This window comes from Solanum verrucosum, unplaced genomic scaffold (genome assembly GCF_900185275.1).
Source record: "Solanum verrucosum unplaced genomic scaffold, falcon-dt-bn FXZP01000239.1, whole genome shotgun sequence".
In the NCBI taxonomy this organism is placed as follows: Eukaryota; Viridiplantae; Streptophyta; class Magnoliopsida; order Solanales; family Solanaceae; genus Solanum; species Solanum verrucosum.
This window is the reverse complement of record NW_026020009.1, coordinates 144,395-162,037: the sequence shown is the minus strand read 5'-3', so window position 1 is coordinate 162,037 and position 17,643 is coordinate 144,395. Positions and strand designations below refer to the sequence as shown.

General features: G+C 30.1%; 2 protein-coding genes across 2 annotated transcripts; one reads left to right on the top strand and one right to left on the bottom strand.

Annotated features, from left to right (window-relative positions):
• The first annotated feature begins 2,351 nt into the window (after nt 1-2,351).
• Nucleotides 2,352-7,022, top strand: LOC125819759 (vacuolar protein-sorting-associated protein 37 homolog 1). The gene is made up of 7 exons (XM_049499203.1): nt 2,352-2,513; nt 3,428-3,652; nt 4,622-4,709; nt 5,365-5,404; nt 5,494-5,540; nt 5,661-5,781; nt 6,650-7,022. The coding sequence occupies exons 1-7, from the start codon at nt 2,500-2,502 to the stop codon at nt 6,817-6,819; spliced, it is 705 nt and encodes a 234-aa protein (XP_049355160.1). The 5' UTR covers nt 2,352-2,499; the 3' UTR covers nt 6,820-7,022.
• A 178-nt stretch (nt 7,023-7,200) lies between these two features.
• Nucleotides 7,201-9,809, bottom strand: LOC125819761 (uncharacterized). The gene is made up of 3 exons (XM_049499204.1): nt 9,533-9,809; nt 7,848-8,178; nt 7,201-7,583 (listed from the first exon to the last, which is right to left on the bottom strand). The coding sequence occupies exons 1-3, from the start codon at nt 9,775-9,777 to the stop codon at nt 7,482-7,484; spliced, it is 678 nt and encodes a 225-aa protein (XP_049355161.1). The 5' UTR covers nt 9,778-9,809; the 3' UTR covers nt 7,201-7,481.
• Between the last annotated feature and the right edge of the window lie 7,834 nt (nt 9,810-17,643).

Below are 17,643 nucleotides of genomic sequence, written 5' to 3'. Positions count from 1 at the left end.
ATTTTTTTATATATAAAATGATAGATATTATTAATTAAATGTTAGTATAGGAATGTTCGACCAACGGTCACTCAGTCAGTCTTAACTCTTGACCCAAAAGCCAATATTACACAAAAATTTATTAACAAAACTACTAGTAGTTACATAATCGATTGATACAAATTTGTGTTTAGTGCTTTGAATTATAACGTAAAACTAATTGTTTGGTCCTCGAAAGAAACTTCATATCTTCATTCACACATGATCTTGATCAAAATATAATAAAATAATATACATTATTTTCTAAATAAATCACGCTATTATGCGAAAATAATATTAATTATTAGGTTTCGTTGCGGTGTGAATGATAAATAAATAAAAAAGGGAATTAAGAGAAAAGGAAATTTGAAAGGAAAAAAAAAACATTCTTATTGAGGAGTTTTGTCCCTTATTGGAAAAAGATAGAAAAATCCTTATCTTTATATAAAGAAACACTTCTTTCAAATCTTAAAAAGTTAACAAGAAATCAAATCATTGGCTATAAATTAGAAGTTTCGTCTCAATTTTTGAACATTGAAAATTTGGCAACTCTTCTTCCCCATTTCTCTATCGTTTTGAAATAAAATATAAATGTCGTGTGATTTATTCTGTCTTGTTGAATTAAGCGAAATTCTATAATTTATATTGTCATTATTATAAAATAATTTTCTTGTTCTATCATAAAGGAATTAATATAAACACCTTGACAATGATGAGGAGTTTAGATTATTATGGTGATGTTCAAACTCAGAGACAAGAGGGATAATGGGTAAGAAAACTGATTGTCAAATTTGTAAAAGTTCAAGAAAATTTTGATCATTTCCATAGTCAAATGTAAATTTGACTCTTTCACCTATAAAAATGACCCCACATGTTATCAAAATAAATTTTTGGACCATTTCATAAAGTATCAGCATAATTTTGAACCTCTCCTCAAATTAAAATATCAAAATATAAAGATACGAATATGAACCTTTCATTTTATATTGCACAATCTTTATGATAAATAATGAGTATCTTTTTAGTTTTCTGTTTGGTGTATGGTATTTGCAATGAAATTTGACTAATTCAAATTTATATTGTGTAGTGTTTCATTAGAGAAAGTTCTTCAGAAAATAATAAGTTGCTTTATTATATTAGTGGTGTGAATTTCTTATAATTCTGGGGGGGGGGGGGGGGAATTCCCCTATCGACCTTTATTTATCTATTATATTAAATATATGTCATATTTTACTTGTCATGTTTGAAAAAAATAAAATTACACACTTAGAATTTAAATATACATCTGAATATTAAAATGTTTTAATCTAAATTGCATATGAAATTAAATGCTAGATTAATTTTTTAATAAGAAAAATATCCAGCTATATAAACTCTTGTTCCGTTTCACAACTTAAGTATAAGATAGTTTAAATAATTAACTACAAAATAATCCGATCAAACTTTATAAAATGGAGGAGTAACAATTAACAAATATGGCAATATCAATATCAATTAGAGAACGTAAATTCACGTTAGACTACTAATGTAAAGTTGTCATCTTCAACGTTATGTGTAAATATATAGGAATTCAAATAAATTTTGACACCTTCAAGAATATTTTAACAAAATGATATTATTGTTACATTTAATCTTTGTGGCTATGAGGGTTCTTAATAAACAGAGGCGAACCCAAGATTTAAAGATTAGGGGTGCACCACTATCTTTTAGTTTTTTTTTGGTTATTGAAGACAAAAAATAGAAATAAAAATGATGCACATGCTGGACTCAAACCCACAACATGGTGGGTAATAGATGCGGCCTTAACCAACTCACCTAGATGAATTTTAGGTTATTAAAGTGTGCAATTATACACATTGATCCTCACGGATTAATGTAGATCCGCCTCTGTTGATAAACATGAATATACCCAAGAAAAAATTGTGTAGATAAAATTATGAAAACTTACTATAAGAGGTGAGATTGGAGAGCGAAAGATCTTGTAAAATAAGCATATTATTTCTTATTATTTTAAAGAATCTAATGAAGTTAAGGCTCCATTACAAATCTGAATTGATTCATTCACATTCATTAAGAGGCTTTTATTAAGAAACAAAACAAATACATGTAATGATCTGAATTTAAATGATTAAGATTCAAATTTCAAAAAATAAACACCTTTAATAAATTATATCTGAATGATTAGAATTAAAATTCGCATGAAAATAAATAAGATATTACTCTTATTATTATTAATAATAATTTTCTAATATTTTTTTAAAAAAATATTAAATTTATTATTTAAATTATATAATAAAACTACTATTTTATTTGAAAGCCAACACCATAGAAAATAGAAGGAAATTGAGCAGCTCTTTCTTCAAAATCCAAAGGAAATTGAAAGGCAAAAGCGTTGGGTTCGATTATCAAAATTCGAAGGCATATAGCTCTCTTCGTACGCTTCTTACGCAATTAGCTTCATTTTCTTCCACTGCCCAACTCATGTTGAATTTCTGGTAAAAAAATTTCTTCAGATTTACAGATTTTCATTTCCTTATTCAGTTATGAATCGGACGATCGTATTTTGTTGTGCTTTTTTTTTTTTTGTATTTTATTTGAAGTTTATATGACCTATGTCCTCTTTTGGTATAGATATCTGCAGTTTTTCGTTTTTTTTCTTCCTATTATTATATTTTTGTGCTAAATTTTGGTTAATTGTGAAGAATCTGTGCTAAATGAGTGATCCTGGAAGCATAAATTTAGGAACCATTACTTATGTTTTGAATTCCCTTTTTGCTATTCCATATTGTGTTATTTAGGCTTTTGAAGAAGTTGAAATCTATGTCCACTATCTGCCATAGGCAGTGTGGAGCCAGGAATTGAAGCTGGTCCATTTTAGTACTTTTGAGTTGCTGCGTTCTAAATTAATAGTTTATACATGTAATTGAATATTTTAAAACTACTGTAAGGGTTTTGAATCAAAACTACTAGATTTTGTCCGCTTCCTACACTCTAGCTCTGCCCTGGATCCAGGATTTGGATGTGGTTGTTTGAGTAGAGAGAGTGGGTTTCTGAAATGTATATCTAATTCTATCGTATTTGTTTCTGAAATATATATCTAATTATATCCGAACTACTGAACCCTTTGTTAGATTCACCAATGAGATCCATGTAATTTCATTTGGCAGTGTGATTATAGTTTATAGCATAGCTTGTTTATATGTAATGGTATCATGGCATGATGTATATCGTACTTAGAATGTACAGAATGAATTCGCTATTTTAGTTAGCTTAAGGATTTTGGCAAACAGACCTCAATCAATCAGTAATGCTCCTCAATCTAAAATTAGTTGGTTCAGCTATATGAGTTGTATACCTATTACCCTTATGCTTTGACATACATATTTCCTTGAACTTCTCTTTTCTACAGGGGTAACAAAGAGCAACGGGCTCAGTCAAGTCCTCAAGAAGCTAATAATGGTTCACGATATTCACCTTCTGTAGTCAGCTCACCAAGCTCTTCCCGCCCTGCAACCCCTAGTTCAAACTCTTCCGGCGGTTTTAATGCGCAGAGTCCAACAAACAGGCCAAGCTTTGTGTCCCAAGTTTCTCCTGCAGAGGCTGCTGACATCACTGCTGCTTTAAGAAACAAGAGGTAAATTTTAGTTCATATTTGTCAGCAATTACACCTATATAGAAAGGATCATTAGTTACATTGCGGCCTTTGTTTCTACCAGAATTAGATTCTGAACTCGCTGGGATTTGTAACAGAGATTCCATCTTTGTTTTGCTATATGGTTGTCAAGAGTGGTTTCATGTCACCATCATGAGATTCAACATAGATTTATGATTTTGATACATTTATGTGCATAAAACTCCTGAAAACTCTATAATATATCTAATGGTAGTGATACAATTACGTGATAGGGGTTTGCGAGCTATTGCATAGGAGCGGGGTTTTTACCCTGTGCGCACCCAAAGGGTAGCGGCTGCGGGTTTCCCTTGTCATAAAAAAAAAGAAGACAATTACGTGATAGGAATTAACCTTTTTGAATGTTGATGAGTTCTGCTTTCTTATCTTATGGAGCATTATGAAACACCAAATTGTGTAATGAACTGAAGTGCATACAGTAAAAAAATATACTGGATAGTACAAGTTTTGTCATTTGAAAGCAGAATTCTTGCAATAAATGCAAAGAGGGTGGCTTGTAGGAAACTGCCAATGAATTTTAATGAAGATAAAAGTTTTATATCTGAAATAGATACTCGTGGTTCGGTTCATAATCAGAGGTTTTCTGGTACATGAAAGAACATAAATATTTTCTTTTTTATCATTCGTATCCAAGGAAGCAATTAACGGCACCCTTTTAGGTACCATTCATGCATGTTTTGAGAATGATGAATAAGTTTTATCTTAAAATATGATTTCGACGCTATGAAGTGTCTTCTGCCTGCAACTGCTTCATGACTTTTTAGTTTAAAAAATAAATAAAAAGCTTCATGACTTGATCATCTGTTTCTGATTATCATTAAACAATCAAATGAAGAGCTTAGTCTTTTTCATCATTCTTCTTTTCGTAATTTGTTTCTGATTTTCAATATGCTTTCTTGTTAAATTGTTCAGTGTTAATGAGCTAAAGAAGCTTGTTTCTGACAAGGATGCTCGTCACAACTTCTTACTTTCACTTGAGGCTGTTAAGACTCAGAATAATGTAAGTAATAAAATTACTTGTTTCGTTCTGCTCTGCCTGTCTTGCCATACCTCGTTTCCTTTTATAGTCGAACATACACTGGATTTATTTTTTCCTCATTTTGTTCAAATATGATATTATGCTCCACCAAATTATACATGTCGCAAATTGAATGAATGGTCGAGTGAGATTCTGTTTCTAGTAGTAAGGGAGGAATCAAATTCTACACGGGGGATGACTGGATTTAGTTGTTCCGTCTGTGTGAGGTTCTGCATTCATGATGTTATAATGTATTTAGTCCTTTCAAGTGGGTTACAATCTCATGAGACTTGTGCATTACAATGCACAAGTCTCATGAGATCATACAGTTCAAAGTTAATAATACTTGCATGTTTGGATTTGGTTGGCCTTGTTCTTGCTTCCTTTCTTCCTTGCCAAAATGAACTTGAATAATCTTTCTACCTCCTGTGTGCTCTAATCTTCTTCTTTCACAATGTATGTGACAAATTGTGTATCCTCATGTCTTGTGCATGTTAGCAAGGTAATTTCAATGCGAGAACACAACTTTGATCCATTATAATCACCTTGATGTAATATTTTGTTGTAACAGGCTCACTTTCTATGTTAATTTCTATGGTAGCATCTTACTCTTGCTGTTTTCCCCATATCTGATCAGGTCAGGGATGAGCTTCGGAATGCAACTCTGCAGCTTGCTAGTAAGTTTTGGGTTGCTTATTGCCTTATTATAGGTAGTGATATATTAACTAGCATCTGCAGATAGATTTTGAACAAAATCCTTATGCAGGGGAGAATTTAGAAAAAGAACCCTGGATAATGGAGCTGAGAAATCAGGTTAGATACTTCACATTGCTTCTAAGGTATTTACTTATTTGTAAAAGCATTTGTAATATTTTTTCATCAAAGCACTGACTTGGGAATTTTTTTTCCGGTGCACCCTCCTTTATTGTTCAGTGTAGAATCATCCGCACAACTGAATTGGCTGCTGCTCAAGAAAAGATGCATGAGCTGGAAAGGAGAAAAGAAGAGCTTCTAAAGTCGTACTCTCCTGTATCGCTTCTCCATCAGCTACAAGGTAAACAGTGGAAGCACATAAAGCTTGTATACTTTTTTCTTTTCCTTATGATCGTTTGTTATTCTTTTAACATCGGGTAAAGTAATTTGAAGTACAATTACGGATCAATATGACAATAGGAGACTTCTTACTATGTCACCAATGCATAATAACAGCTTTTCATAATGCTCAACTTACCTTTTGAAGTGCAATCTTCACTGGTGTCCTCTTGATCTACTTTGACAAATATGCTTATTTTCCTCGAACTTAGTGAAAAACATTAGTCTCTTTCAAGTTTCAACCATTTTCACTCTGCTCCACTGTTCAATTTCCTTTCTGGATTAGGACACTCTATACCACTTTTCATTATGTCCCAATGAAAAAGTTCCATCCATTTGAATGTTATCATCAGATTTTGCACAAGTCTTCTACTTGTCTTTTAAGCGTGAATCTAATTCTATCCACTCTTAATTAAGGAGCTAGTGCAGAAACTCCATGTAATGAGACAATTATGTGTAATAGGAAATTTTAACTTAAATAGCTTTGTGCTCAATTTTGTCACATTGTTACTCTCTCTATGATGGTGTTATTAAGTTAATAGCTTTAAGAAAGATTTTCCAATTTGAAGTATCTACCATATGCTACTTCCTTCCTACAACAGTTCCTAAATGATTATTTGATAAATCTGAGACTCTGGTTGCTTAGTGATCAGAACATTCTTTTTTCGTTTTTGGTAGAAGTTGTGAGATACCAAATTGAAGTGCCCTTAGAATATTGAATGGATGGCTAACACATCGATACTTTCTTGCTTATGGGATTAGATAACTGAAGTAATTAGACCTGCCAGTAAAAGAATTAACAGTTAACTGTCTATTGATATTTGATACAGATGCTATGAAGAAAACGGAGGAGGAATCTGAAGCCCTTCTTGGCCAGCTCCTTGATCAAGAAATTGATCTTACAACATTCGTGCAGAAGTACAAAAAACTGCAATGCAGTTACCACAAGCGTGCCCTCACACATCTTGCTGCTAAGGCATCTTTAGGCAACCATAGTTAGCTATAAACTACCCATTACACCTCTCTAAACTGATTAAGAAACATCTCGTGAAGACGCTTAGTGTAAATGTACCATCATGAACTACAGTAGTCCCAATTGCTTCCTCATTTTCATTTTCTTAGGTCTTCCGCAAAATATAAATATAGATTGTGGGAGATTGCTTATTTCATTTGATTTTATGTCGATCTTATCTTTACTCGTAACACCTGCAGTTACCATTGTGCATACGTATGGTTAATTTATGAACTCATGTTTGATTATACCTTCTGTTTGATGTGATCATTTCTCCTCTCCCTATACCTTGCTATAGCCACAAATCTATTTTAACATGCACATATCTGTGGTAAATCTATATTTTTAAACCTGTACATTTTTGCTTAGAGTCATATATGTTGGGGCCTTTAAAACACCAACTTTGCTCCCATACGACTCCGACACCCTCACCCACTAATTATAAATATTTGGGTCTTCGATACAAGAAAATATTAAAAACTTGGATCAAACTTATAATAGAGAGTCAAGAGACTGAGAAACGCAAATTCCCGAAATACTGGACTAGGAACGACGAAAACAAGAAGCAAGAACACAAGGAACCCCCCGCGCATACAGAAGTTTCCACTTTCATGTGATAAACTACACCAGAAATGAGACCTGCAAAATGTTCAGCTCCCTGTACTTTCTTCTTTCAGTCGGTCCATTTCCTTCTCCCACTTGAGTCCAATCATTTGGCGGCCAAAAGGGACAATAAGGTTGTATCGGAAAACCTGAAGCCAAGACACATATTTAGCTTGACTAAGTTTTGACAGCAGTTTCCTAGTTCAGCCATCTTGCTAGCAGAGCATATAATACTAATATATCATCAAATACGGAGAATTGAGATGCATGTATATATGCACACAGAAAACATGGGACATACTTTGACAATAATTATGTTGCAAAACAGTAGCAGTTCACAATACACGGAATAGGAAAAGAAACAGAACTGAATAGATGATTTGAAAAGTAAATCAGTTCCTTGCTCTGCTCACCTTGTTATTGATGTCACATATCTGCAGCTTTAGAGACTCGGATGCCTCGATCCATTCAGAATCATCGACAGAGCCTCGGTGTGTCCATGCCCTTTCAAGTGCTGATCTCCACTCAACTACTCTATTTCTTATCTCTTTGTTCAATTCAACCCACTCAGGTGCACATTTATTTCTGGAGAGAATCCTATACAAGGTATCTTCAGCTGGATCAGCATGAGGATTAGTATTGAGGTCCAACGGTTTTCCCTTCCCTGGTAAGTTCTCAAATTGCCCTTCTTCCATGGAATGCCATATTCGTTGTTCAACAACATTGATGATGTCAGTTTCTGACCTGATCAATATTCCATGCAAGATTAGAAACCAGCATTCCAAAAGAATTAGAAAAAAAAAACTCTAAGATTGTGTTTGTAACATCCAGGATAAATCAGAATCCTACTATTTGCAATTGGTCCAGCCAAACACAGCTATAGAGACTACGTGAAAGCTAGAGAATTATGCAACACACATGCATGAATTCAAAGAACACTCTTCTGACTTTTTACCGTTACAATTTTAGTTTTATACCGTGCTCCATTCATTTACAGAAAAAACCAAAGGTGGCATTAAGACAACCAGTACAAAATCTTGCTCTGCTAACAATTAGAGGTGAAGTTCTCTAAAGAGGTACTTAGTCAAATGAAAAATAAAGATAGCCATCACATATCATCAAATTCAATCTCAAATCACCCACTCAAAAGCAACAACAATTTTAACTGCTCTGTCAATAATCAAAGAACTTCAAGTGACTTGGACTTGAGAGGAAACTACACTTAGACACCGAAAATTATACCAATGGTAGATCTTGTACACCTAAAGCGGTAAGTGGTAACAACATAGCAATTGAAAGCCTAAACTACAGTGAACCTACTACTATATAACCCAAATTACACAGAAAAAACACTTCCAGATTCATGACACACTCGCACTCTGGATATATGTCATAACCTAAGTATTTGTGATACAGAAACATCAAACTAAGTGCCCAGTAGTTTCAATGTGCATTGGTGCAACATAATTACAAACGATGCATGCTGTGTTGATTCAGACACAAACTCCAACAATTAGTTCTTTTGAGTATGCAAGATATGGAATATTTCTTCTCGGACACTTGTGAGATTAGCAGATCACACTCAAAGAGTCTTACCAATCTCACTTTATCGTTTATACATAGATTACTTCAATAGATAAAGCTCACAATTCATTATCCAATACAGAAACCAGTTTACTATAGATAGGCCTTTTAACCGTACAGTCTATCAAACGAAACTGATATTTTCATTGGCATCACATTTTCATCAAGTTGAGCTGAATTAGGAACAAAATATTCCAAATACATTGTGAATTAAGCACAGCTCGGAATATGGAATCTATTGAGCCAAGTACATAATCAAGGCAATAAACATCACTGCAGTTTTTTGCAGTAATTTGAGCAAACAATTAACACCTTATCCCAGCAGCTGAATCAACACATCATATCATTTTCTCAAATCTTCAGCTTGGGCTACCTAGCTATAATACCTTATAAGTTTAAAACATCAAGCAGTAAAAAAATAAATTCTAACGATCATCATACAAGGAGCTCGTAGAAATGAACATTGTTTTTTGTCATTTTTCTAAGTAGAATATGTGAGCATATCAGAAATTACCTAACGGCGTCACGTTGACCTCGAAGTTCCGGCGGAAGCTTACGATCGTTAACCACGTCGATTACACCGGAGAGACGATCGGTCATTTTCTTATTATTAGTTTTAGGAAACTCACTCTCAGGAGAAGAAGATGATGATGACAATCGTGGCTTGAAGACGCCATGACTGCCGGTTTCAATTCCGGCCGGCGACTTATGAGTGGCGGAGGACGATAAAGCTCCGATCGACCTCAAACGAGTCGCCATGGCGGTGAGATTGTGTGGGCTAATGGGCTTGGGCCTAATGGGCCCTGTTTATTTTCACAATCTTATTTGCCTATACTGCCGACTCTCAAAATTGTTAATACGTGGCCTACTCTAAATCACTACCATTTTTAAGACATTAATTTTTTATTTTATTTAATTACAAATATAACAATTATTTTACCCATTAGAAATTGTAAGAAACTAGGCTTTGATCTTTTTTATTTTAGGCTTTAATATTTTTCATTTTCTCTTTTTATTTTTTTACCAAGCACACTAAAAGCAAAAAAAAAAAAACTATATTACCAACAATTAAGAAGCTTTAAATTCGAAAATTGAATTTCGCGAAGTTATTATTTATTTATATTGGTATTGTTTCAAACGATTAAGAGTATTCTTCAGAGTTTATATGTCAATTTTGATGAAGATTTGAATTGATTCTTATTAGAATTTTATATTGAAATTCAAATAAATTAAAAAAAATACTGTTATTTTTTTTCTCTATATCCTAATAAGTAATATACATAAAATAAGATGTATGCATTTTACATTTAAGATGGATATTACAAAAGAAAAAGTGTGTGCAAATTATATTTACTCGGTAGTTTTGACCAAATTATATATATTTTGTGGGAAAATTCGGGCTACCTTTTATTTTAAATACAAATTTTATTGCTAATCGTATAGTATTTTATATATTTTGTATATTCAAACAATTCATTAGGATGCAAAACGCAAATAAGATTATCTGTTTCTACTAAAATGCAAAAAGGTTTCTTGTTAAACATGCCATATATATTACTTCATATGTTTTAATCTGTGCTTATTTTTAACTTATCTGGTTATGATAAATATTTTCTCAAAAAGAGTCCTTAAAAAAAAAATTAAATTTTTGATTTTGATGAGTTTTCATGTAATTTTTTTCTACTTACTTTTGTAAAAAGTAAAATACTTGAAAAACTTACCAAATGCAATATTTCTATATATTATTACCTCAGGTATATTATACTAAAAATTACTCGTATCTAAATTGATGATGAGTTTTCATGTAATTTTTTTCTACTTACTTTTGTAAAAAGTAAAATACTTGAAAAACTTACCAAATGCAATATTTCTATATATTATTACCTCAGGTATATTATACTAAAAATTACTCGTATCTAAATTGATAATTATTTATTTATTTTATATTAAATTATAAAAATTTACTATGCAATGTGTTAATAAATTTAATGAGGTGAAAATATATATCAATTAACCAGGATTTATTGTTAACCGTTTTTGGACAATTCATGTCATGAATATATTGATTTAGAACCTTTTTGGTATTGTTGTTGGGAGGCAAGACGTGCTTTTTTGAGATTTTTTTTTTTTGAAAAATTAAGTGTTTAACACACATCTTTAAATTACTTTTAAATGGAAACAAAAGTAGTTTGGGAAAAAACTAAAAAATTCTGCTTTTTTTTAAAAAGTAACAGAAGCAAAAAAATAATTTTTTGAAGACTAAAATATATCTTCCATATATACATATTTATTAATATATCCTTATAAATGAATTAGCATATCTCATAAGTTTGTTAAGTTTCATTCAAGAAATTTTATTTTATTTTTATATAATAATTTTTATTTTATTTTATGCTATATATTATTATTTTATATTTAATCTATTATTTTATGTTTTATTTTATAGAATTAGAAATAAAGGTAACAACAATATTTTCGCAGGATTAAAAATATGAAGGACTTAATTTATTTTTTTTGTGGTGAATTTTTTGTATATAGTGGTTTTATTTGTGTAATGATTTTTAAATTTATTTTTTGATATTTTTAATTATATTTAAATCATCATGTTAATATTATATTAATATTTAACTTATTTATTTATGTATAATAATGATTGAAGATGTACATTTTAATTAAAAATTTGTAATAGATATTTAAAATAGTTTCTCTCTATAAAATAATCTGAAAAAAACTGCTTATACTTAATTTAATTAACAATTAATATATATATATGTATATATATACACGACTTGATCTTGATAAAAAGAATTCGAATGAAAATAAATATTTAGCTCTATTTATTAAGTAAAATAAATATATAATATATTTTATAGAGATAATTAATACCGTACTTGATAGTTATTTATATCACTTATACATATACATGTAGACAGGGGCGGATCTATGAAGAGGTGTGGGGGTGCCACGCCACCCCCGAACTTCGACAGAAACTCTATATATATACAGGTGTGTGTATATATATATATAATATTTATATAAATATAAAGCGTGCCACCCAGAGAACAAAATTGGCTTGTGGTGCCACGGTAGGAGGGCAACTTTAGAAGGCTTATGTTGCGGGTTTGAATCCTATTTGTACCTATTTTTTTGAGAAATTTGCTGCAGGCGTTTTTTAAGAAAAAAAAAAGAGGCTCCAAGCACGTTTTTTTTAAAGGAAAAACAGGCACAATTTTTATTTTTATTTTTATAATTGTTATTGACTTAAATTAAATTAATTACATTATTACTCCTTTGACTTTTCTTTTATTTGATTAAATACTCAATAAAAGTGTAATATCTTATTATTTATATTTTATTGATGATATATATCGAAAAGACGAATAATTTAATCAAATATAAAATTAATTTAATCGATAAGTCTATTTGGCAGCCACAGACTCTAAATCCTGGATCCACCACTGGATGTAGAGTTTGTATCCTGAACTACAAATATATAAAAGAAGGAGAAATTTCACAAACAACTAATAAACTTAATTAGGCTCCTTAGCTATAGTTTGTATGCATATTTACGGGATGTACTATAGCTTACTCGTTTGTATAATTCACATTTTGTTTGTATAATTTATGGATACGTTTATATAATTTGCAGTTACGTTTGTATAATACACGTGTATTTGTATAATTGAATTATTTTCGTCCGTATTTATATAAGTATAATTATGTTGGTAGACTTTTGTACTTGTATATTCAATATAAGTAAAATATAGAAATATACAATTAGAATAACTATATACAATTATGGATTTATACAAATATGGGTACAACTGTAGATCTAATATTGAATCTATTTTTAGAGTAATACAAATTCTAGAACTATACAAATATGATAAAATTTGAAATAACGAATTTATACAAACACAACCATCTGAACTTTAAGCAGTTATACAAATTATATTATACAAATTACATTAAACAAAATTTATACAAATTATATTTTACATGTTTATACAAACTTCAAAAAATTATACAAAAAGAATTGAATGTATTTGTTGATAAAACTAAAAAATCAAAGAAAATCACTATTATATACTAATACAAACCGTCATATATAAATACAAATCAAACGAAAATTGTTAGTGACGAATTATACAAATGTAGCCAACTATACAAATTCGAACCGCAGTCCACGTAATTAATGCAAAATGTTAGTGGCAAATTATAAATTAGCTACACTATAAGTATATATATTAACTAATTAACTAGTATATATTTACTTATTCACATAATTTCTCTATAATAAAATTAGATAGATAATATATATCATACCAGTTATACATATAGAGTTTGTATCCTCAAGTACAAATAGTTAATTGAATACACATTTATCCAAGTTTAAAAGATTGAAAATGATATTAAATGATTTTTTTCTCATACTAATTATGATTGTAGATCCATAAAGACTTCACATGAAACATCCAACCTATTGTTGAAAAACAAATATCTATTGAAAAATATATCTTGTTTCCCAAATTCTGTGCAATTCATGGTTTCAAAAATAAAGATTCAAAGCTTACAAATAATGTTTTATTCTCTAAACTTGTTACATTTTTTTCTCCAATTCTTTCACATTCATCTTATACGCCAAATAGCTACTCTCCTTTTTTTATGAGTTAAAAATACAATTTATATTTCCCCTTATAAATATTCCGTGAAAATTTCACCGTTATTAGTACCCATGAAATTCTCTCCACCACTGAATTTCTGTTGATCTTTAGTATTTTCAAAATCACTCTATATCCCAAAATATAAACAATATTATTATTTTTGAAATATACTGGATTATTGAATGTAAATGTTATTTCCTAGTTATTTTCAACTTTGATTATATATATCACTGGTAGAACTATATGATGTTAGTCTTAACCAAGATCTTAATCATAATTGTTTAATTCTTTTAAAATATTTTTTATCTTTTTGTGAGAAATTTTAATTTTTAAATATATGTGTAATTGAATTGATATATAAAATATTCTACATTAAATAAGGATGTCTTAATAATTCGAGTTATTTTTTGTTTTTTATATAATAATTATTTTTAGTGTAGTATTTTAAAAAAATAAAGAAGTGTTTAACTTCACACAATAATATTTTTATTTATAAAAGTAAGGACTAATTCTATTTCATAAGATGCTATCCATTTATTTATAATACATTACCTTAGATTTTAATATAAATTTTTTTATTTATTAATATGAAGTTTAGGTTGTTTAACTCAAAATACTAAGATATTTTTTTTTTAAAATGAGGACATAAAATAAACGTTTTACTAGCTTAATCCGGCCATCCCTATTAGTAGAGATATAATATGAAAAACTTCCATAACAATATTATATATAAATGTTGTTAATATATAATAACAAATTAACAATAATACTGAATATATAACACATGGCCCAATGTGCCAAAATATAATTTTTTATATTTTCCACTATTTAATATTTATGATTTAATACGAATAGAACAATAATAGGAAAAGTTTGTAATTTTTATTTGTAAGGTTTTTTTTTTTTTTTTGGTAACTGAAAGCTTTATTACTAGATATATCAATATGTATAAAGTGTTATGAAATTCTGGATATGGACATAGTCCCAATCTCAGAGTTCGTGCTACTACCCTTACCACTAAACTACTATTCTATGGATAATAATTGAAGTTACGAATGAATTCAGCCAGCTTCGGTTGCATACTGCTTCTCAGTGGATTTCTTGAATGATGCTCCTGGTGATCATCTCTGTGGTTCTTTCTTTCTTTTGGAAAATTCTGTAATTTCTCTCTTGCCAGACATAGTATACTGCTGCTGCTGCGAGTGTCATCCTATATACCTCATCTTGAATTGCTTTTCTTGTGGCATGTGAAATAGCCCAATCCATTTCTTCTGTCCACCCTGCTGTGTTTCTGATAATGCACAACCACTGTAATAACTTAGGCCATATCCTAGCAGCCATAGTGCATGAGAAAAAAAGATGTTGGTGTGTCTCTAGCTCTTGCTTACACAGTGCACATACTTGATCCGTGTGTATCTCCCATTTATCCAACCTATCCATGGTATATAACCTCCTATGTATGGCCAAGTAGAGTATGAAGATGCATTTTGGATTCCCTTGATTATTGCATGTCAACCTTCTCCATGGCACCTTGATGAAATCCCCCCTAAGCTTCTTATACATACTTTTAATGGTGAAATCATCTGCATCCATGATTTCTGTCATTGGTATTCCTACCTCAGAAATCCAATGACTTGCTTGTATGATCTTTTTCACCATCCAAGAAGCTTGTTGCCCTGCTACTTCCCATGGTCTCCTGCCTTTAATATAGTATGTATGGACCTAAACAATCCATAACTTGTCCTTTTTTGTGCAAGATTTCACAGGTGTTTGAGTATAGCTGCTTTGTTCCATATATATACATCAGTTATATTTAAACCACCAGCAACCTTAGGCCAACATAATGTGTCCCATGCAATGAGTGCTTTTCCTTTGCTTTGTGCATCTCCTTTCCATAAAAATCTCTTACACAATGTTTCTATTGTTTGTAAGATTTTTTTAGGAATGAGAAAGATCTGTGACCAAAAAGCTTGGATTGATGTTAAGACACTTTGTACCAACTGGAGCCTTCCTACATATGAAAGAAACTTTACTGTCCATGTGTTGATCCTCCCTACCATCTTATCTATTAAAGGTTGGCATTGGCTAATAGATAGCTTCTTTGAACTGAGTGGCACCCCAAGATACTTGAAAGGGAGAGCTCCTTTGGTGAAACCTGTGTGTTGCAGTATCTGTTGTTGAATTGGTTCTGGGACTCCACCAAAGTACACACAACTTTGTTTTGGAGAATTGTTGGAAACATTCAAATATAAGTGTAGTTGATGGTCTGTCTCCTCTGCTAAATAAGAGAAGATCATCTGCAAAGCTCAGCTGAATTATTTATTGTTTTTGACATCTCAGATGAAATTTAAAAGCATTTTTGTTCCTCAATGATCTCAATAGTCTTGTAAGATAATCCATAGCCAGAACAAATAGGTAAGGGGATAAGGATCCCCTTGCCTTACCCCTCTCCTTGCCTGAAATGGAACATTGGGGCATCCATTAATCATAATTGAGTAAGAGACTATCCTGACACACTTCATAATCCATGTAAGGATTAATTAACTAGATATTTAATTTTAAAATTCTATCTCTCTATTAATAATTTACCGCATTAGAAATTATTAAAAGTATCTTTTAATGTATATTATGTTAATCTATTTATTTTATCAACTCCAAGGGTAAAAAAAGAAATCAGCGGTAATAATTGTCCAACTCTTAAAATTGTTATTATGTGGCCTACTTTAAATCACTGACAGTTAACGATATTTAAATTTATTTGGACCTCTTTCTCATCCAATTATAGATTTTTTTGGATTTTAATATGGATATAAGCCACTTTTAAGACGTAATTTTCAATTTTATTTAATTACTAAATATTATTATATTTTACCAATTAAGAATAATAGTATGAGATTAGACTTCAATTTTCCTCATTGTAGGCTTTAATTTTCTTTGACTAAATGCAATATTCCTATATACTACTATGTTGTAGTAAAAACTTGGACCTAAATTGATAAAAAAAATTTACATTAAATCATATAAATTTTCTATACAACGTGTTAATAAATTTAATAAGGTGAGAATATATAATAATTAATCACGATAAGTGTTCATGATATATGGACAATTCATGTCATGAATCTATGGATTCTATATAAATATCAGAATAAGTTTTTATTCACAATATTATACATCAAATTAATAGACATATAATATATAATATGTATTTGTAAATCAACTCTTATAAGTTATACATAATTTAATTAATATACATTTATAACTAACTATCAAATACTTTATCAGTAATATTACATAAATTACACTGAATATATTATCGACGTCTTCATCACCTTATTTCATAGACGAAAGAGGACCTTTTCCTTTTGGCAAAGTACACCACTAATTTCAGCAATGGAAAATATCTCAAAGCCAAAGATTATGATTTGTCTATGACTTCTTTCACCTAAAGTCTCTCTCAGAGACCCATGCTATATTTGTGAAGGCTATCAAATTTCACGTGACGCAATTATTATTATATATGAAGTAAATAAATAATTTTTTAATTATATTTTGAAAAATATTTAAAATTGTTAATTATCATAACTTATTATTATTATTATTTTTAATGCAATTTTTAAATGTATAAATGTGTTTTCAAAAAGATTGACATTTTATATAAAAATTTGCACCAAAAAAATAAACAATTTGATCATTATATACCAAATTATATCATATCAAGCTAAATAGAGGGAAAAATAATTAGAAATGGAAGCACCTATGTAATCTAGTGACTAATAAAATAGATTGAAAATCACAAGATTTTATATTCAAATTCTAACAGAAGCAAAAATATTAGTTATTTTTTTCTATTTTACAAAATATTAATAGATGGAATTAATTATACCTATATTGATAGGTAATAGAATCTCACAAAATTAATCGAGATATCAGAGCATACAAACTATTAAAAAGAGTAATG